This window comes from Meles meles, chromosome 11, assembly GCF_922984935.1.
Source record: "Meles meles chromosome 11, mMelMel3.1 paternal haplotype, whole genome shotgun sequence".
NCBI lineage: Eukaryota > Metazoa > Chordata > Mammalia > Carnivora > Mustelidae > Meles > Meles meles.
The window spans coordinates 10,307,469-10,328,292 of NC_060076.1; the positions used below are offsets into that span (position 1 = coordinate 10,307,469).

General features: G+C 61.6%; 1 protein-coding gene across 1 annotated transcript; it reads left to right on the forward strand.

Annotated features, from left to right (window-relative positions):
- The first annotated feature begins 1,296 nt into the window (after positions 1 to 1,296).
- Positions 1,297 to 20,824, forward strand: NR5A1 (nuclear receptor subfamily 5 group A member 1). The gene is made up of 6 exons (XM_046023486.1): positions 1,297 to 1,398; positions 1,525 to 1,666; positions 3,710 to 4,335; positions 10,894 to 11,013; positions 12,750 to 12,897; positions 20,459 to 20,824. Exons 1-6 carry the CDS (start codon positions 1,297 to 1,299, stop codon positions 20,704 to 20,706), a joined length of 1,386 nt encoding a protein of 461 aa, XP_045879442.1. The 3' UTR covers positions 20,707 to 20,824.

Sequence of the window (20,824 nt, forward strand, 5' to 3'; positions counted from 1 at the left end):
CCGCCGTTGCGCCCCTTCTCTCTTCCCGGGCCCCGGCTCTGCGCGCTTCCCTCCTTGGGACTTCGGCTCTCCGCCCGAGGTCGCTCCCCCGCCTCGGGCTCGGCCCCCCGGGGCCCGCGGGGGTCTCCGCCCGAGGTTTCCGCGCCTCGCGCCCGGCCTGCGGCTCCACAGCCGGCGTCTCCGCTGCGCCCGCCCTCCGCCCGACGTCTCGGTCTCGGTGGCACAGGCTGCGCCTCCCGTTGCCGTCGCTGCCGCGGGCTTTGTCTCCCACAGCCCGGGGGCCCCGGCGGCTCGGCGCTTTCGGGCTCCGGGTCCCGGGCGCCGTCGTCCTCCGCCTCCCTCGGCGCGAGTCCCCGGCGGGGTCCGGCCCTGCGGGGCCGCGCCTCGGAGCTCGGGCGCACGGGTCCGGCCGCTTCCCGCGCGTCTCCCGGCCCCGGCCCCCTTGCTGGGCGCCTCCGTCTCTCCAGGTTTTCCCCCAGTGTCTCTGTCCCCCTCTCCGCCTTCTTCCCTCCTGGGTTTCTCTCGCCTCTCCGTGTCTCGGGCTGTCTCTCGTCTACCGCTGTGTCTCTGGCTCCGCGTCTCCTTCTCAGGTTTTCTCTCCCGGGCCTCTGCCTCTCGGCGTCTCTGATCTCTCTCTCTCTCTCTCGTTCTCCACCTCTCTGTCTCGTCTCCCCCCCCCCCCCCCGGGTTTTCTCTGCCCGGCATCCGTGTGTCTCTGTCAGCCTCGGATTTTCGTTGTCCCTGTCGCCCCAGGGCGCTCGCTCCGTTAGGCGGCGTCGGTCGGTGTCTCTCGCCCTCGCTCTGGCATCTCTCGGTCTCCCCCGGACTCTGTCTCTGTCTCCTTCGTCCCCGTCCGAGCCGCAGAACACTCGAGGCCCCACTCCCGCCGGGCTCGCCGGTGTCTCCCCCGCGGCCGAGCCCATCTCGTTTTCTCAGAATCGGGGTTTTGTCCTCAGACGAACGAATCCAGACCCGAGCGCACCGAACCGAGGGTCCCGGAACGGGCGCGCCGCAAACCACGCCGGGGGAGCCCGCGGGCGGGGGCGGGGGCGCGCGGAGCGGGAGCGGGAGCAGGAGCAGGGGGACGGGGCCGGCGAGGGCCGAGGCGCGGGCCCAGCGGCCGCATCCCCGGACGGGCTGCTCGGGGCGCTCGAATGGGCGGCCTCGCCCCGGGCGCGGTGACGGGGGGGCAGCGGCGTGGGGGCGCCGACCCCGCCGGCCCCGGGTCTGCCGCGCCGCCCCTCGCGTCCCGCCCGCGGTGACCCTCTCCTGCCTCCGCAGGCGGACGCCGCGGGCATGGACTATTCGTACGACGAGGACCTGGATGAGCTGTGCCCCGTGTGCGGGGACAAGGTGTCCGGCTACCACTACGGGCTGCTCACATGCGAGAGCTGCAAGGTGAGCGGGCGGCGGGCGGCGGGCTGGGCGCTCGGGGGCCGCGCGGGCGGCCGGGACGCGGGGACGGGCCCGGGGAGGGGGACACGGGGCCTGCTCGCCTCCCGCGCGGACTCCGCTCTCCCCTAGGGCTTCTTCAAGCGCACGGTGCAGAACAACAAGCACTACACGTGCACCGAGAGCCAGAGCTGCAAGATCGACAAGACGCAGCGCAAGCGCTGTCCCTTCTGCCGCTTCCAGAAGTGCCTGACGGTGGGGATGCGCCTGGAAGGTGGGCGCGCGGCGCGGCGGCCGGGGACCGCTGACCTCTGACAGCCCGGCTCCGGGGGTGCGGGTGGTGGAAGGGGTGCGAGGAGGGCACCCGTGGCCTTCTTAAAGTTTCTGGGGCCAGCGGTGGGCCCCGCACGTGGAGTGAGGCCGGCTCTCCGCGTGGAGGGGTAAGGAGTGGCTCTGTCTGGCGAGGGGATGCGTGCAGGCTCCGCGGGCTTGGGTCCAGAGGCATCCGCAAGGGAACCCCAGGGAGAGGACCGTCTCTCCAGCCTCTGAGAGGGTGCGCAGCTCCGGGCAGAGCCCGGCCGACCTCTTCCCTCTGCAAGGAGACTTAGGACACCCCCCACTGACACCCAACAGCCACGGGAGCCAGGGTGTTTAATACCTTAACCAGACAGAGTTCAAGTTCCAGGGCCACCACGCACAGGATGATTGATCCTGGGCAACTTCCTTAACCTCTCTGAGCGGCAGATTCCCCATCTGAAATGTGGACCTAATAGTAGTTATGTCCTTCTTGAGTCAGAGAGAGGGAATTGTATGAAAGGCTAGTATAGAGCAACTGCTATTCCTATTATTATTATTATTATCATCATTATTTGTATTATTATCTGTCCATCATCACAGCCTTCATTCATCCAGCCCACCCAAATGTTTGTCCGTCCAAAAGTTCGCTCAGGTCGATCACTTAGTGGGTGAAAGTCCTTCTGCCATGTTCTAGGGAGGCCCCTGAGAGGATGAGGGAAGGGGAACAACGGGTCCCAGAGGACCCAGGCCCATCCCTTCCCACCCCCTCCATCCACAGGGGAGGGAAAACGTTTCAGCAGGAAAACCTCAAACTTTCTGAGGGTGGACAGTCCTGGCGTCCGCCCTGCTGGCCCCAGCCGGGCTGTGCGCCGAGCAGGCAGCTGTTGGCTCAAGTTTTCAAACAATGTAGAAGGTCCCTAGTGGCTCTGGGAGCCGCTGACCATAAGTCCTGCCACCTAGAGGAAGGACTCCCAGATGAGAGGGGACTGTCCCAATATCCCCAGCTCTGGGTCCTCTGGGGCCAGGGGAGCTAGCTGTGTGCAAGGAGCAGCAACACTCCGGATGCAGCAGAGAGAGCAGAGCGGGGCTTTTCACCCCTGCGGCAGGAAGATGGGCTGAATGGACCTCCAAGACACTTCCCTCCTGGGGACCACCCTCTCCCTCCTGCTCTGTCCCTTTTGCTAGAACTCAGGGTGGGTCCTATGTGAGCAGGGCCTGGGGCCACACCCCAGCTGCAGAGATGCACCTGTTGGGTCCGGCCAGTGACACATTCTTGGCCAGGCAGTGGGACATCTGGTGAGCCAGGGAGGTCCCTTCTTCCAGCTCGGAACCCCGGCCAGCCCTAAACTCAGCGTCATATCTGAAGGCACTGGGGGAAGCCCGAGTCATTTTGCAGGAGGGGCTCGACAGAGTCGGGCAGCCGGTCAAGAAGCAAGCAGCTGGACCCTGGGCATGGGGGGAGGCTGTGAGGAAGGTTGACCGGGGCCTGCTTCCTGCCACCATCTCCCTGCCCGGCCTTGTACTAGGCACCTGAACCCGTTGCTGAGTCTCTAGAAACTCTCAGCCTGGGTCACATGCCATGATAGCACTCAGCAGGATGATAGTGGACAAGAGGCGGGACATCTGGGGCAAGGACAGTGGAGTGTGCCTAGATGAATCCAGGAACACTTCTGGAGGTGGTGACCCTAGGGCTGGATGTTTGGCAGGCACGAGAGAAGGAAAGGGTTTGAGGCAGAAAGAATATGAAAGCGGGGGTTGGGGAAGAAGGACACGCGCCAAGCCAGAGGAGCAGAGAGATAAGACGATTGGGGAAAGAACATGGGGTCTTGGAAAGGGTGATCCGGGAGGCAAACAGAGCCTCGAATGCCAGGCTAAGGAGATGGACTTCCTCTGTGGGCAGTGGGAGCCACGGGAAGGTACTGAGCGGGAGAAGGGACACAGTTTGGGAAAGATCCGTGAGTGCGGCCTTATGGCAGGCGGCTTGGAGGGGCTGAGACCAACGCTCTCCTTCTGCCCGCAGCTGTGCGTGCTGACCGCATGCGGGGTGGCCGGAACAAGTTTGGGCCCATGTACAAACGAGACCGTGCCCTGAAGCAGCAGAAGAAGGCACAGATTCGAGCCAATGGCTTCAAGCTGGAGACAGGCCCCCCGATGGGGGTGCCTCCCCCACCCCCTCCGCCGCCGGACTACATGCTGCCCCCTGGCCTGCACGCGCCTGAGCCCAAGGGCCTGGCCTCTGGTCCACCTGCTGGGCCACTGGGCGACTTTGGGGCTCCAGCACTGCCCATGGCCGTGCCCGGTGCCCACGGGCCGCTGGCCGGCTACCTCTATCCCACCTTCCCTGGCCGTGCCATCAAGTCTGAGTACCCAGAGCCCTATGCCAGTCCCCCGCAACCTGGGCCACCCTATGGCTACCCAGAGCCCTTCTCCGGAGGGCCTGGTGTGCCCGAGCTCATCCGGCAGCTGCTGCAGCTGGAGCCAGAAGAGGACCAGGTGCGGGCTCGCATCGTGGGCTGCCTGCAGGAACCGGCCAAAGGCCGCCCTGACCAGCCCGCGCCCTTCAGCCTCCTGTGCAGGATGGCTGACCAGACCTTCATCTCCATCGTGGACTGGGCACGCAGGTGCATGGTCTTCAAGGAGCTGGAGGTGAGTCCCTCCTCCCACCTGGCTGGCCGCTGGGCCTGGAGTGTCCTCCTGGCGCCCGAGCCTCCATCCCAGTTAACCTCTGGATGGAGCTGTCCTGCCCACTGGCTTCATCTGGGCACAGGTTTCTGTGGGAACACTGAGGAGTGTTTCTGGCCCATCACAGCCTTCCCTGCTCTTCTCCCCCCTCTCCCTCACCCCTCCTGCTCTCTTTCCTTCTCTGTGCCTTGAGTCTCTATTTGTCACAGACTCTGCTTCTTCGTCTCTGCCTCTGTCTCTTTCTGTCATCCTTTTCTCCCTGATGTGCCGTCTCTCTGCATCTCTGCTTCTCTGGGCCTCTAGGTCTCTGTTCCGTTCTCTTCCGGTCAGGGTCTCTGTAGGCATTTATCTCTCTTCCTCTGAGACCCTGAGCTCCCCCAAAGGACTAGCTGAGTCCTTTGGAAGCTGTCTCTGGATGCCCCAGCCCAGTGTCGAGAAGAGGACACATGTGATCCCGTCCTCCCATTTGGAGAGGCCGCCAGTCCCTGCCAGCCTCAAATCTCATGGGTGGGGGTCTTCGTATCCCAGATTTTGGAATGCTTATGGACATTCATCCTCCTTCCCAGCTAAGGTGAAATTTCCTGCTGTCCCTGCATCTCTGGTCTTGTGTGTCTGTGTGTGCAGTGGGGACTAGGTGGGGCTTGGGAGTCCTATCACGGATCTTCCCAAAGGAGCCCGTTTACCTTTTTCCCAAGTCTTCCCTTCCCCTGGATTGAAGTACCTGCAGCAAAAGTAAGCAAGAAAGCAGCGGGGGGGCGGGGGGGGGGAACTGAGGCCAGATAGGGAAGAGGTTCCCAGTCCTTCTGCCTGGTGGTTTAAATGGCCCAAGGCCTGGGAGCTGCCCTTCTGGGGCCCTGGCTCCCTGTGAACAGGTGAGGCCGCTCAAGCCCAGGCAAGGCCCTTCTCGCTGGCCTGGGGCACAGACAATCTTTAGTCTGGGCTGATCGGTGTGCAGCTTTCCGCGGCCGGCCTCCCTGGCTGTTCCCGGGCTGGGTGTAAACAGCAAGGCCCGCTGCCCTCCCTGCTGGGGCCACTGCAGCCTTGAGCAGCATTGTCAATGCTGACGCCTGGGCTTCCTCCAGGGGCATGTGGCCGGATGGGCCGGGGGCACTGCCTGCCTGGACTGGCCACCGGCGGGATAAAATAGGAGGTTGGGCCTGTAAGCCCTTGAGGCATCATGGAGTTGGGGGCCTGGAATTGGCGGTGATGATTCCTGCTTCCACAATGGAGGAGCTGGGGATGTGCCCTCCATCTGCCACAGGCTGGGACTTCTCACCCTTGTCCCCACTCTAGCCCAACCTCATGGATGGGACAAGAGGTGGGACCTTGAACAATCCCATCTGCCTTTCACTCCTGGCTGGAGGCCCTGGTTGGGGATGAGGATCCCAGGACCCTTGGGTTGGTTGCCAGCTTCCCCTCCAGACTTCCCATGAGCCCCCTGTGCAGAGGGGAGGAGGAGCAGAGCATTCCTGGCTTTCCAGAACCCTGGATCCAGGGGCAGGGCACTTCCTCTGGCCGCCTTCCTAGTCTCTTGGGGTTTTTCACGCAGGATGGGAAGGGCTTTTGTCCCAGCTTTGCTGAGTGTTTTTTCCTGCTTCTGGCTTCTCTGTGGTCCAAACCTTCCTGCTTCCCCTTCCCAGAATCTCTGAATCGAGCCCAGGAATATGAACCATGGTCACCATCTTCTGTAAAGGAACCTTGCAGATAAGTACCAGCCCAGCCCATAGCGGGCCTCTTCATCAGCCACGTGGAACTTCTTTCCTACTGGTCCAGCGAGCCTGGCTCACTGACTTTGCAAAACCAGAGGTGGGGAAGCAGAAAAGTGGGAGTGGGGCTGAATGACTCTGTTCTCCCTCTTGGGTGACCATTCATCCCCCCCACCACCTCCAGCAGAATACATCTTAGGAGACCGAGTGGGGAGCTCTCTGGCTCGGAGAGTGGGGCACTTGGGCTGGGCACTGGGCACCTTGAAATGAATTGGACCCAGGAGGCAGCCAGGCTTTTGCAGGAGACAGACAGGCACGCAGATGATGCCAACACAGGCCATCCAGGGCTCTGGGAGCGATGGAAGGGGGGGTAGTGGGGCCCAGCAGCAGGGCAAAAGGCTCTATCTAAGGAAATCAGGGTTTTCTTTGATCTCTGCCTTTCCAGAAAGCAGTCTGAGAAGGTTAAGGACATCCCAGGAAGGGGAAACAGCATAGGGAAAGACCTAGAAATGTGAAAAGGTGTCATATGTCAGGGAGTTTCAGGTGGTCCTCTGTGTCCCGAGAGGTTGGCAGGGTCAGAAGCAGAGCTTGGACCAGGAGCCAGGGCTGGCAGAGGCCCCGAATCCTGGGACAGGGACGGGTCCTACCACGGAGACTGAGCTCTCCCCAGAGGCCACCCAGCCTGCTGTGATGCTGATGACATCTCGCTGTCTAGGGGAGGGCCTGGGGTCCTTCCTGAGCTGCCAGGGATACTGGGAGCCTGGACGCCCGCCCTCTTGGGGTTCTCCTCCTCCATCCCCTCTCCCGGCTTCGATGTCCCTCTTCCTCTGTTTTTCATCTCACGCAATCGAGATGTGTTGGCGCTGACCGTGGCAGAGAAGTTCATAACAGAGACCAGGATCAGAGCAGCCTGTGTTCAAGTTCCAGCTCCTTCTGCTCTGCTGCCTAACCCCGGGCATGACGGTGGGCGAGGCACTACTCCTCGGCCCGCGGTGTCCTTAGCTCTACAATAAGGGGAGTTGAAAGAACTTCTACTTCGTAGGGCTCTTGCAAGGATTTAGTGAGCCGGGACGGGTCAGCGGTCCCGCACAGGGCGCAGCGCACAGGAGAGTTTGGTAGGTTGCAGCGGTGGCTCCTGTCCTTCCTGTCCCCTCTGCTGCTGCCCCTGCAACCTGCACTTGCAGGAGGTGCGCAGGCCTGGCCGGGAGGAGTGCGGAAGCACAGGCTTTACCCACGCTCCCCTGGGCACTATGTCCCAGGCCACCTTGCCCTGGGCTTAGAAAGCCACTGTGTGGCAGCAAGGTGGCAGAAGCACTTGTCCCTGCTGCTCTGCTCGGTGGAGGGCGGTGTGTCCGCCCAAGCCGTCAGCCTCTCGGGACAGTTCCCAGGAAGGGCAGGCAGGCAGGACGGCCCAGAGGAGTCAGGGAGGGGGAGGTGAGCCCCCAGAGTGCCTAATGACCCATTTGACATCATTTCACCCTCAACATCCAACTGGGAGGCCCCCGATCGGCAACAGATTGAACGGCTCAGATTGATGGTTTCATTTAAACAGCAGGAACTCTGTTGCTCCCGGCCTGACAAACGACGGCCCGTCGACCGCTCCGCCCGGACCGTGCCCTGGCTGGCCCGCGGCATGTCAGTCACCGGAGAGTTACAGGGCCCGCTGGCCTTCGGCTGCCAGACGGATCAGACCCCGGGGGCTCCAGGGGGGGACCCTGCTGGGAGGGAGGTCAGCTCGGCACCCATAAATACCCCTTCTCCAGGGCAGGCTGCGAAGCGTCAAGGCTCCGGGAGGATTTATGGCAGACCGGCGGGAGGGGTGGACGGCTGGGGGGCTGAGCAGACAGGCCAGGCCGGCGAGGGACCCCAGGGCCAGGGCGCCGGCAAACGTCCTTGTTCCCCGGGTGCCAGGGAGGTCCGAGGGCAGAGGAGGAACTTTTGCTTAGGGAGAAAGCGAAGCAAGGTGAAAACCAGCCTCTTTGGTTAAGTGAGGCTCTTAGCCACCTGCTTTCCTGTGGAGAGGGGCCTGCAGCGCGGGCCTTCTGGTTTTCTTTGAAATAAAAAGAGGTGTGTGTGTGTGTGTGTGTGTGTGTGTGTGTGTGTGTGTGCGCGCGCGCGCACGCATGCTCATCTGTGTGTGGGCAGTGTTTGAGAGTTTGGGATGTATCCATCTGTCCACCTAGAGGAGGAGCAAGTGACAAGTCCGTTTGGCCAGGGGTAGGTGGCCAGGTCAGCGGGGGCAGGATCTGCAGGAGAGCCCGCCACGGGGCCCCAGAGCCCTTCACGACAGACGCCCCTGGGCTCACACGTCTTCTCTAACCCAAAGAGGGAGCATTTGTTTTTCCAGCTCCTCAGAACAGAAAATCCGGGGGGCAGAGAAGGCGATGTGGCTGAGTGGGGACTCGAACAGAGGGACAGGGCGCCGCGGCTCAGCCAATATTGCATCTCGCCGCCCTGCCACCCCCATTAGCCCCGTGGGCAGGGCTGCCCCCACTCCTGGGGTCTGAGGTCTGGGTACAGAGTCTGCTCCCAGGGCTTGGCCAGCCGGGTCACTGTGACCCCTCTTGCTTTCTGCCCGAAGCTCAGCCTGCTTATCTCCTAATTCTCCCCTTTATCTCCCACTCTTCCACCTCCCCACCCCCTGCTCCTTTAAGCCGGCCCAAGGGCCCCAGTGAGCGGTGAGCAGAGCCCAGCCCCGCACGTCCTCCCTCTCTCTCTGCCTCCATCTGGGTTGCCCAGGGTAGGCTACTGACTCCTGGCCGGCGCCTTCCACGCGGGCCTCGGGACTTCCTGGGGCCCTCCAGCAGCCCGGCTCAATCAGGGGCCCCTGGTTACCTTAGGCAAGCCTCCGTTTCCTCATCTGTAACATGGGCAGAATGTTGACAGGAGGGGTGAGGAGGCCGGGGCAGGCGCGCTGAGAGTTGGGCCCGGTCACAGGCACTCCCCGAACCTTGCCTTCCTCCTCGGAAGCTGGTGGGGAGGCCTCCTGCCTGTGGTTCTCTGGGGATTGGCCACTTCCTGAGGAGAGATAGGGGAGATGTCTCTGTGATTCACCCTTGCCCGGGCCTTCCTCTCTCCTGGCCCCTTCAGTCCAGGGCTCCTTGCGGCTGAGCCTAGGGCCCCAGCCGGGCTTCTTGCTCTGACCGTAGCTGGGCTCTAGGAAGCACTTTCTGCTAGGAGGGAAGGGGAGAGGTGTGCGGGTTCTTGACTCAGAGACGAGGTGAGCAAGGGAAGGTGGGGGACTGGTGACGCAGAGCAGGACAGAGACAGGCCCTCCCTCTTGTTCTCAGCCGCGGTGGGCCGTGGAGAGAGTGGGCGGGCGAGGCCCGAAGGAAGCCTGTGTGTCCAGCTGCTTACTCGTTCTCTGTGCACTTGTTCTCGGCCTCCATCCGCCTGAGGATGGGCCCCAGGCTGCCCCCGGGGGAGGGGGGAACCGACGGGAGGAGGGGGCTTCAGTCCCCAAGAAGAGAGAGCTGGTCACTGGCCTGTTGCTAGTTCCCCTCAGGCCAGAGGCTGCCTGGATCCCTCTGGCCCTCCAGGGTTGGGGCAGCCCCTCTCTGCTCCCTGTGCCTATCTCGGGAGCACATACACGCTCATCAGTTGCTCACCGACCCCCTCCTCGGGGAGCCCAGCGACGAGCTGGCCACCAGCCTTGCCTTCCCAGACCTTCCCAGCCCCCGCAGGTGTTGGGGGAGGCAGAGGTGTGAACTGGTGTCATCGGATGTGGCAGGTGCCACAGCCAGAGGATGGTGAGGGCACCGCAGGAGGAGGAGGGATTGAGGGGAGCTTCGTGGGGAGGGAACAAGTGAGCCCTGAACTCCTGGGTGGCCGGGCTGGGTCCTCTTCCATCCCTGGCAGTTCAGAGCGTGGATCTGGAACCAGACGGGGCAGTGTGACCTCGGGCAAGTTACCTGACTCCTTGGGGTGTCTTCTGTCCTTAGACTGGGGTTAGGGGCTGTCCCAGCCTCCTAGGGGCATGGAGCTGTAGCATGGAGACTAGTAGCTGTCAGAGTTGGCTCCCATCACAGGGCAGGGCCCAGGAAGGTACCCAGGAAGTACCAGCTGGGCAGATGGTGGCGGGCGAATGAGTCGCGGGGACTGGGAGGGACTGGCAGGGACTGGCGTCTTAGTGTGTCTCCCCAGGGTGACCTGCGGGCCCCTGTGCCCCGGGCACTTCGGAGCACCTGGGAGAGCGCGGTATCTGTCACTGTAGAGGGTTGTGGACCGAAAAGGCCAGCCATGGCTCTGGCCTTGCTGTACCTCTTTGTGAGCCCAGGATAGTCCCTCGCCTCCTCTGGGCAGCAGATTGTCATCTAAACAATAGAAGTTTTGGCCAGAGGATGCCTGAGGGCCCTTCTGGCTCTGGCATCCCACGGTCCCGAGTCCCGCTCACCATGGTCACGAGTGTCCACTCTTGCGGTGCTAGAATGTCTTGACCCTCTGGGGCGGAAGGACACCCCCCACCGGGTGCCGTACTTTGCCCACTTCACAGATGAGAGACTCGAGGCTCAGAAGGCTATAGAACTTGCTTAAGGTCATACTCCTTGTAGGAGCAGAGCTGGGGCCTGAAGCCAGGCCCGTCGGAGTTCTGAGCACTTCCAGTGGCTTTTTTTTTTTTTTTTTTTTTGCTTGATCCCTGCTACCCTTTGATGAAGCAGGCAGATAAGCAAAAAGGGCACAGAGAGGGGAAGCAGCTTGCCTAGGTCACATGTCCAGGTGAGCCTCTGCATCGTGGACTGGGAGAGGGAGGGGTGGGAGGAAGGTCCCCGGCCAGACCCCGCTGGACCCCAGCCCCACACGTGCCTCTTCCCTGCAGGTGGCCGACCAGATGACGCTGTTGCAGAACTGCTGGAGCGAGCTGCTGGTGTTCGACCACATCTACCGCCAGATCCAGCACGGCAAGGAGGGCAGCATCCTGCTGGTCACCGGGCAGGAGGTGACCAGACCCTACTGTGTCCTGTGCCGTGCCCTGAAGGATGCTTCCAGAATTCTGAGCCCAGAAGAGGTCCTAGGCCTCTCCAGGGCTGGCCCTGGGCACCCCCAATGTCAGCCCTTTCCCCAAGTTCATGCCCCAGCACCCCCTGACCAGCCCTGGCCCTGACCTTGACAGGTTCCTGCCCCGAGGAAGCAGCTCAGGGATGTGGGGAGGGTCAGGGAGGCTCTTGGAGGAGGTGAAGGTGGCCCTGGGTCTTGAAAGAACACATAGGGGTTGGTCAGGTTGTAAAGGGTGGTGGGGGCCAGTCCCACCCCCGTCACAGCAGAGGGGACAGCATGGACAAAGGCACACATGGGGGTGTTCAGAACCTCTGAGTTACCGGAGGCTGCCGGTATGTGGGTGCTCGTAGGTGAGTTTGGGGGCCAGGAGCCCTGTGAGGCGAGCGGTAAGGGGGGGGCAGGCCCTAATTCCTGGGTGGATGAAGGAATGGGTGAAGGAGTTAGGGTCCCCTCCCCGCCCTGAGCAGGGAATTAGGGCCCTAGCATAGGAGCTGGGACTTCCTGAGATCAAGCAGGGAGCAACAGGAGAGTATTAAGTGAGGAAGGGCTCATCCAGGTTGTATTTGAGGGGGGCAAGGAAGTCGAGGCCCTTGTGTAATGCTGGGGACCCGGGAGGGGACAGTCCAAGGAGGAAGACCCCTCCTGGGTGGGAGGAGGTGTGGGAGAGACGGAGGGAAGGAGGGAGAGAAAGAAGAGAGGCTGATGCCAGGGTCTAGGCTGGTGGGGGGAGCATCACTCCCAAGGGGGGGACGGGAGGAAGGGCGGGGGTGGGGTTTGGAAGCTGAGGCCCTGCTCCCCATCCCACATTTCCAACCCAGGCTGTTGGTCCTCCTGCTCTGTTCTCACGCTGGGTGTCTCAGGGCCTCCAGGGCCAGGGAGTACCGGTCCTGAGGCTGTGGCTTGGAGGCCCCCTGGGAGTGCGGACAGGAGAGTCTGAGGACAGGAGAGTCTGCGGGGTGAGCGTGTTTGTTGGCCTATGTCAACAGGCAGGCCCAAGTGTATCTCCACACACGTAAGCCTGTGGTCGTTGAGATCTGCCTGTCACCACGTGTGGGAACGCAAACACCGGTGGGTGTCTGTCCCCTTACCTTGTGAGGTGACCATACAACCGCCTGTGTGTGTGTGTGTGTGCGCGCATGCGCGTTCACTTCCTGAAATGGCTGGACCACCCTGCAAGTGTGCCCAGGAGTGTGTGTGAACTGAGGTGTGACCACGTCCCCAGTCTGAGCTGCCGGGAGTGGGCATGGGGGCCGGGGCAGTCCCGTGGCCGTAGCCGAGGCTGTAGCCCCGGGAAGGGGGATCCGGGAGGAGCAGCCCCCACCCTGTCCCCGCACCCAGCGCGACACGGTGTCTGCTGCGGACACCACACGAAACACAAAACGCTCGAGCCACCGGGTCGGCGGCAGCTCTCCGAGCGTGAGGGACCCCGGAGTTGGCTCTGCGGCCGTGGGGCCCTCAGCTGGCCCGGCAGTGAGGAGCCCTGGGGAGGCGGGGTCCGCGCGGTGGGGCTGGAGGGTCTCTGGGGCCGGGGGAGCGGCCCCCACTCCCTCAGCTCCAGGGACCGGGCCACCCTCCCCAGCCTCCTTCCGGGCCTCCCCTCCCCTGCCAGCCGCGCCCCCTGCCCGCCGCCCCGTGTCCCCCGACCCCCGACCCTGACCCTGCCCTCCGCCCGCGCAGGTGGAGCTCAGCACGGTGGCCGCCCAGGCGGGGTCCCTGCTGCACAGCCTGGTCCTGCGGGCGCAGGAGCTGGTCCTGCAGCTGCACGCGCTGCAGCTCGACCGCCAGGAGTTCGTCTGCCTCAAATTCCTCATCCTCTTCAGCCTCGGTGAGTGCGCCTGCCCACCTGCGGCGGCGGGAGGGCGACCTGAGGTGGGGAGGGGGCGAGGTTGGAGCCCCCCCCACCCCCGTCCAGCTCCGTGAGGCTCCGCCCCCGAGGGGGCTTCTGCGGCGCGCGGGGACCCCTCCCGTGGTGAGTCAGGGCATGAAGGGACCTGGCCCTGGCCCGGCTGTTAAAATGGAGGTTGTTTCCTCCCTGGGCCTCAGTTTCTCTGTTTGGAAGTAGGGCGGACCAAGACCGGGTCTAAGATTGGCCCTCTGTGGGGAAGGACTCCGGAGAATTCGGTAAATTCCCGGCTGGAAGCACCAGAAAAGTGCCCAGGGCGCCTCCAGAAAAGGGCCCGTGTGAGTTGGGGAGGCTCTGTTCCCTGGCTCCCATCCTGGGATCCCATTTTCCAGGTTCCCTGCTCTAGGAGGGGCCCAGATTCCGGTTCTGGGCTCCCCATTCATTCATGCGCTCATGTATTCGTTCTATAAACGTGCTGAGCATGGGCACTCTGCAAGGCACTGGGGACACAGAGTGTCTTCCTGTCCGTATTGTCGCGGAGCCAGCCCTATTGGGGGAGAGACGATAAGCATAATCCGGTTAGTAAACTATGGACATGAGTGAAATGATCAGTGAAATGTACAGCCCGGAAGAGTGTGAGTAGGGCTGAGGAGGGAAGTAAAGCAGGGAAGTAGCAGAGGGTGAGCCCAGCCCAGCAGCCCCGTGTCCTGAGTCAGGGGTCTCTGCCCTATCACCTCCTGAACTGCCCAGCTAATGCTGCTCCAGCCTTGCCCTACTCGGGGCTCTCTTCAGGCTGGCCTCCTGTCCTCCCTCACCTAGCAAGCCATCCGTGCCTTCCCCAGGTTCAGCAGGGCTGTGAAGGCGGCTGTGTCCTTGCTCTCAGGTGGCTCCCAGTCCAGTAGAGTCCTCCAGCTTGTGCTGCCCTGGCGGGGACAGAGATGGGGAACTCGAGTGGGGAACAAGGGCTCTGCCTAGAAGGCTTTCTGGAAGAGGAACATCTGAGCAGGACCTTAGAAGATGAGTAGGAGTGTGCCGGAGGGATCAGTCTTTTCGCAGAGGTGTAGATGGGATGGAAGGTCAGAATGGAGGGGCATGACTGCCTCGTCACTTGGGGAGGCGGCAGGATTCAGATGTCATCTTTGTGGTAATTGACACCCTAGCCCCTGTCCGGCAAGGGAGCACCTGCCCAAGACTGGGGAGAGCCGGGCGGGATGGGCGGGTATTAAGGTTGACTATGGTTCCTGGGCGGGTCTCCTCTCCCCACTACTGCAGTAGTTGGAGGGTTTCCATGCAAGGCTACAGGGCTGGTAGGGGACAACCACGGTGCTGGCTGGGGACAGAATCTTGGGCAGCCAATTAGGAGCTGTGGCCCGGAGCCCATGGAGGGGCCTCTGGGGCTCGGGCCAGGCTGTCTTCAGCTGGGGGAAGCCCTCTCTTCCCTCCAGCGAGACCCGCCTCCAAGCCGTGTCTCTGTGAGCTGCCAGGCATGGGAGCGTGTGGTTGGGGGTGTGGAGACTCCAGAAGGCATGTGCGTGTTTGTGCCTTTGCGGTTGTATCACTTCTCACACATGAGCAAACTATGAACTTTCACGGGCTGGTGGCTTTTTCCATGTCCCATCGTAGAAAGAATCTGTTTGTAAGTGGGGAGTGATGGGAGATTTGGAGGTGGGAAGGATGTGGAGTGCGCATAGAATTGAAGTGTAGGGCTGTGGCGGTAGGGCTGCTTTTTTGACCTGACCCCAATCCGGAGGCCTCCAGGGAGGTCCAGAAGTGGGGTGGGTGGAAGGTGGGCTGCCAGCCACCAGCCTTCTTGGTCAGGCCTCCCTGTGAGCGGCTGCCCTGCTTTGGCTTTCTAGACCCCCAGAGCCCAAGGCACACCCCTGGAGCCCCTGCCTCTCTTCCAATAAAGCCTCGGGGGCTTGGACTACCAGGCCCAGTGCAGCTCTGGCCTCAGCCAGATGATAAATCCAGGACTTCTCCTTGTATGGGAGGTGGGGGGGGGGGGATAAGCCTAGCAGAGCCCAGCCCAGCCCTCTTCCCAGGGTCCAAGTGCATGGCCCCTCCTTCTTGCTAGTCTTCCTCTTGTTTGCCAAAGTGGGTTGCTAGGGCCTGAGAGACAGGGACACTCTCCAGGGCTTGGCTGGCATAGGATGGAGGGGCTGGATACAGGAGCCAGAGTGTGTGGATGTGTGTGTGTGTGTGTGTGTGTGTGTGTGTGTGCGCGTGTGTGTGTTCACACATGTGAGGCACAGCAGAACAGTGCTTAGGAATGGGAGCCAGGGACGGACTGCCTGGATTCTAAATCTGGACTCTCTCTCTGGCTGTGTGCCCTTGAACAAGTCACTCTCCTCTCTGAGCCTCTATTTTCCCATCTGTAAGATGACCATCCTGATAATCCTTAATTTGCTTATGAGGGTTTCATGAGGGAATTCCCCCAAAGTGCTCAGTGCATCGCGTGGGCACTTGGAATGTGCATTGGTGGTGTTTTCTTCCTAACCATCATTACCACCAGTGAGCAAAGGAATGAAGTGAATGAATGATCAATTTAGTCTCCATCTTCATCGCGTGCTGTCTGGCACAGTGCCCTATCACAGGGATGCAGGTCTGGCTGAGGTGGGTGGGGGAATGCCCAGCCCAGCAGGTCAGAAACTGTAGTGAGGCTGAATCTGGGAGGGGAGGAGGAGGAGGCCCCGGTGCCTGCACCTGCCTGAGCTCCTTGGAGAAGTAAGAGAGGAGGCCAGCTGAGCTACAGAGGCTGTTGGCTGGTAAGTTCCAGGTTCCAGGAGGAGCCTGAGCAGGCCAGTGTGATCAGGGTTGGGGCAAAAAGAAGAAACCACCCCACACTTAAGATATCAAGGAAGACTTCTTGGAGGAAGGACCTCTGAGCTGGGCCTTGCAGTATGAGTAGGAGTGTTCTAGGTGAAACAAAGCAAGCGGCAGCAAAGGCAAAGAGATGGGCAATCCAGGCGGTCTGCTGTGGTGTGGGGCAGGGAAGGGGTGGAGCGGAGGCTGGGGAGGCGGGCAGGGACTGAGCTGTGCAAGGCTTTGAATGTCAGGCCAAGGACCTTGACCCTTCCCTTGGGAAGGCTTTTCAGCTGGAGTAACATGATCGCATTTGCATTTTAGCAAGGTCCTTCCAGCTGCTGCAGGGGAGAAGGTTGGCAGTTGGCAGCCTGGAGCCCTGCAAGAGGCTAGACCTGGGGCTGGAGTAGAGTGGACAAGTTTGGGGGAAGATGGGAGGGAAGATCTGCCCAGAGTTTGGAAGGTGGAGGGGGGTGGCTCTCCCATGGTCCCCGGCCCCAGGCCCCAGGAGTAAGTCCCTAAGGGACCTGGAGCCCAGAGAGGGATGGCCACTGGCTCTTAGACCGCCACCTGGCATGCTGGATATCACCCTTGGGGCAGTGCCTCCCTGGGCTGGGCAGCCCTGACCCTGTGACGACTGTTCCCCCCCCCACCCCCCCACCCCATCGCCTGCAGCCCCCTCAGCGCCTCCTTCCTGCCTGCCTCCGCAGAAGGGTGCCATTTGGCGTCTAAATAGCCTTCTCCCTGCAGGCGTGGAGGCAGGTAAGGAGGTTTAATTAAAATTAGTGCCTCTCTCCTGGCAATCGCGGTGTTTATGAAGATGGGCCCGGCTGGCATTGTTCCGCAGAGGACTTAATCGAAGCTTAATGGATTGACCTAACATTCGATTTCCTGACTCCCATTGAGGCGGCCGCCGCAGCATTCCCTTAAGCGTTTGCAATTTACCCACTGCTCCGCGCCAACAAAAGGCGGCCTGAATAGCAGCCCCACTCGAGGGGCCATTGTGCGCGGGGGCGCCTGCCTGAGTCACCGCTATTGGGACAACATTCTTTATGCCTCGCTGGAATGAAAGGATTATTCAAATATTCAATTAAACCGTGAAAAGGGGGCTTTTCTGAGAACCTGGGGGCCCCCAGCTCCGCAGCGCTAGCAGGCTGCTCTCCGAGGTGGGGGTGCCATCTCCCAGCCCCCTCCCGCCTCCCACCTCCAGGACTGCTGGGGCTAAGCAGGGGGGGAGGACACGGCAGGCTTTTCTCCCCTGGGCCCATCTCCAACCTGCGGTGTCCCAGGGCCCGGAGCTGGGCACACACATCAGACCCGGTTCCCATTTTGCAGGTGACAAACCCCTCAGAGGAGGGGCCTGGCCCAAGGTCACCCAGTTGGTGATAGAGCTGGGATTTGAACCCCTGACATACTAAGGGGGCACCTCCAGGTCTGTGCGACTCCGGCTCCCCCCATCCAGTGGAAGAAGGGCGTGGCGTTCAGTGGGATGTTGGCTGTCACACCTGTTATTCCACAGAATCTTCACGACAGCCCCTTAGAGGGGGTGCGGGGAGGTGGGAGAGGGGGCACGACTTGACAGTGGTCTCCTTCAGGGTGAGGAGGAAGAGGAGTCCGGAGTCCACAGTAGCCTGGGAAACCTAGGATCCCCGGGGGGTGGGGGCCCTTGGACAGGACTCCTGGATTGGATGAAACATAAAGTTTTCATGTCCCAGTTCTCAGGAACTGATGTCCAAGCCTGACCCCTCCTGCTCTTACCCACCAGGCTTTGGAGCCAGGAGACTTGGCTTTGCATCCAGACTCTGGCATCTACTCGGTGTCCCAGGCACACCCCACGGTCCCTGCGCCTGGGGGAAGCCCTTTTCTGCCTGCCTGGGTGTCTTTGGGGATTAACTGAGCTGGAGCACGATGCCCTGCGGGTGCCCGGGAACCTGGGTGCGCCCACACTGCAGGGTGGTCACTGGGGCTTAACTGGTGATGGCTAACTTCCCCAGCACAGTAGCCCACTGCATGGGTGTGGTGAGGGTCTCCAGGCTGCAGAGAGCTGAGAGATCCAGAGAACTGTTAAGAGTGGGGGCTGTCCCTGAGCGCTGTCCTTGTCCGCACCACCCCCTGCGCTCCACCCCATTGTCCCTGTGCGGTGCTGCGGGGCTGTGGGGAACAGTAAATCCTGGTAAAGCCGAGGCTCTGGTCCTCCCAGCCCCCTCCCACTCCTGCCTCTACTGCAGCATCCCAGCCCATCCTCCTCCACCCCCCGCTGTTTCCTGGGGGGGGAGACACGCCCCTTACTGCTCTGTGGGCTTGAGCTGGTCCCTACCCTTCTCTGGACCCTCAGTCTCCTATTGCATATGGTCAGAAGACAATATCAGGAGAATTGGCCAGCCTGGGTTAGGGTTGGGGGCTGGGGGGTGAGGGAGCAATGAGGAGAGGTGGGGGGTGGGAGGTGAAGGTAGACGGGACTCTATGGGATGAAAACAGGTTGGGACAGGGATGGGCCAGTAGTCACCTCTTGTGCCTGTGCCTAGGAGGCCGGGTTCATAGAGGGTGGGGGCTTCCCATGACCTTTGAGTGTGTCTGGAGTAGTCCAGGCTAAGGAGCAGGGCTGCAATGCACAGTTGAACACGTTGTTCACTGCACAAGGGACCCTAGGCAGGGCATGAATAGGGGCTGATATCCAGCTTGTGAGCCCCTTGCCATACTGTCTCTGTGGACAAGGGGAAAGTTCTTTCTAATTGGCACCAAGGTGCCTTATGGGCTCATGGTCATCCTGGGGAGGCAAGGGAGAAAGTGACCCTGGCTCACAGCAGGGAGGTGAGGCGGCCAGGGGTGGGGGTGGAGGACGGGGGCCAGATCCTGCCATACGCCTTGGGCGCAGCTCAGGTTTCCCTAAATCCAACTTTGGACAACACAAGCCTCAGCAGGCGCAGCGGGGGCGGCTGGGGATCAGGGTTGCCAGGAGCATCGAGTCCTCCTGGCGCAGTGGGTGTTAAGAGGGATTAGAAGGGCCAAGGGCTGCACATGCTGGGCTCCAGACTCCCCCGCAGCCACAGAGCTGATGGGGATGGGGGCAGAGGGGAAGTGGAAGGATGACCACTGCCTGAACCACTGGAGGCCGACTCACAGGCCAGGCCGGGCCAGATTTGGGGCTGGGGGACAGATCCCGTAGATTCCTGCTAAACCTCCTGGGGTGTGGCCCAGGAGCTGATAGACACCCACCAAGCCGTGATGAGGACTTGAGTGACAAACTGACCCTCTCTGGGTGCCCCCGGGGCCCAGGCACCTGCGCAAGGTGGGAGTGCCCCGTTCACAGAGGAAGGAGGCCTTGTGGGTCAGGAGGGGACAGGGCACAATGCCACGGCTCCTAACTGGTGGGACTGGGTCTTGAACCCCAATCGCCTCTCTCCAAAGACATTTTATTTTTCGTGTCTTCACTGCACCTCTCCTGGGCGTGCAGAAGGCACTGGTCACACTCCTCTGTCCCTGGCACAAGCGATCACTGGCCTACGGAGAGCGGACAGCCCTTGCCTCTCCCACAGGCAGCCACGCCTTCATGTTTAACTTGGATTCCTTGTTTGTTCCCTGTTCTTACATAATGTGCAGTCTTCTGTGCAAGCATTTTTAATTTATGTAGACGGCTTTGCCTTGTAGATTGAACTCTGGACCTTCCTTTTCTGTTTTTTTCCACATAGCTCTATGCTTTTAAAGATCTGCCCGTTTGCTCTGTGTTATGTCTGTTCTGTTGCTCGTGTCTCCCATGCGGGACTCCCTGGGGTGCCCCCCCAAAATGTAGTTGCCGTGAGCATCCACATCCCCCCATAGCCCCATGAGAGAATCTCCTTGTGATACCGGAGGCTCTTGATCGGTAGACAAGAGGAGTGCCTGTCGCTGTCTGGAATCGGGCCTGTCCATTGATGGTGTCGTGGGGATGATGCAACAGGATGGTTTTTTGTTTTGTTTGTTTAAAGTAGTTTCCACGCCTGGCGTGGAGCCTCACGTGGGACTTGAGCTCATGACACTGAGATCAAGACCTGAGCCGAGATCAAGAGTCAGACGCTTAACCAACTGCCCCATCCAGGCGCCCCACGATGGTTCTGACCGTCGGGCTGGGGTTGGTGTTGATCGTGGTGGGGTGAGAGTAGGGGTTACTTGTGTTCAAGTATGTCACCACATACGGTGTTCTTATGTGCCCGACACTGTTCTCCAAGCACTTCCCACCGACCATGTCCTTGAATTCTCCCGACAGTCCTGCGAAGTAGGTACTCTTGTCACCTGTCACACGCGCAGGGAGACAGCTGGTGAGGTGGGGATGGTTTTGGAGACGATGGAGGTGTTCATCCTGACCAGTGGGAGGGTGACAGTGGCAGTCGTGATGGTGGCAGGTGATCGCGGTCAGGGGAGTGATGGTGGCAGTGGCCATGTTTGGGATAACTGCAGAGAGGGCGGTGTTGGTGACAGCGGCGGACGGTGGTGACAGGAACGGCTGTGGTGGTTGGGGGGATGGTGGCGGCAGTGGCCACATTTGGGAGGGACGCGGGGCTGTCCATATGGGCGATGGATGCTGGGGGCTGTGCTCCTCCACCGCTGCGATGGCGGTGTGGTGGCCCCGGGAGGCCTGGTCGCGTCTCTGACGGTAGTGGCGCCCGTGTCTTTGGTGCTTCTAGGGGGTGTTGGCGTTGGCGTTGCCCGTGACGGCGGCTGATGCGATGGGCTGCTGATGGTGACGGAGCCCCTCCCTTTGCAGATGTGAAGTTCCTGAATAACCACAGCCTGGTGAAGGACGCTCAGGAGAAGGCCAACGCCGCCTTGCTCGATTACACCCTGTGCCACTACCCGCACTGCGGGGACAAGTTCCAGCAGCTGCTGCTGTGCCTGGTGGAGGTGCGGGCGCTGAGCATGCAGGCCAAGGAGTACCTGTACCACAAGCACCTGGGCAACGAGATGCCGCGTAACAACTTGCTCATCGAGATGCTGCAGGCCAAGCAGACCTGAGCCTGGGCTGGGCGGGGCCGGGGGCGGGGGCCGGGCAGGTGGGCGGGGCCGCAGCCGCAGCCGCCCCCCCCCCCCGCCCTCCAGGGGACTGAGTTTATTCTGCCCGCCCAGGGAGCCC

Coding starts and splice junctions, on each gene's coding strand:
- NR5A1 (XM_046023486.1), top strand. CDS start 1,297: ATGGACTATTCGTACGACGAGGACCTGGATGAGCTGTGCCCCGTGTGC. Junction 1,399..1,524: donor TCACATGCGAGAGCTGCAAG/GTGAGCGGGCGG, acceptor GCTCTCCCCTAG/GGCTTCTTCAAGCGCACGGT. Junction 11,014..12,749: donor TGCTGGTCACCGGGCAGGAG/GTGACCAGACCC, acceptor CCGCCCGCGCAG/GTGGAGCTCAGCACGGTGGC.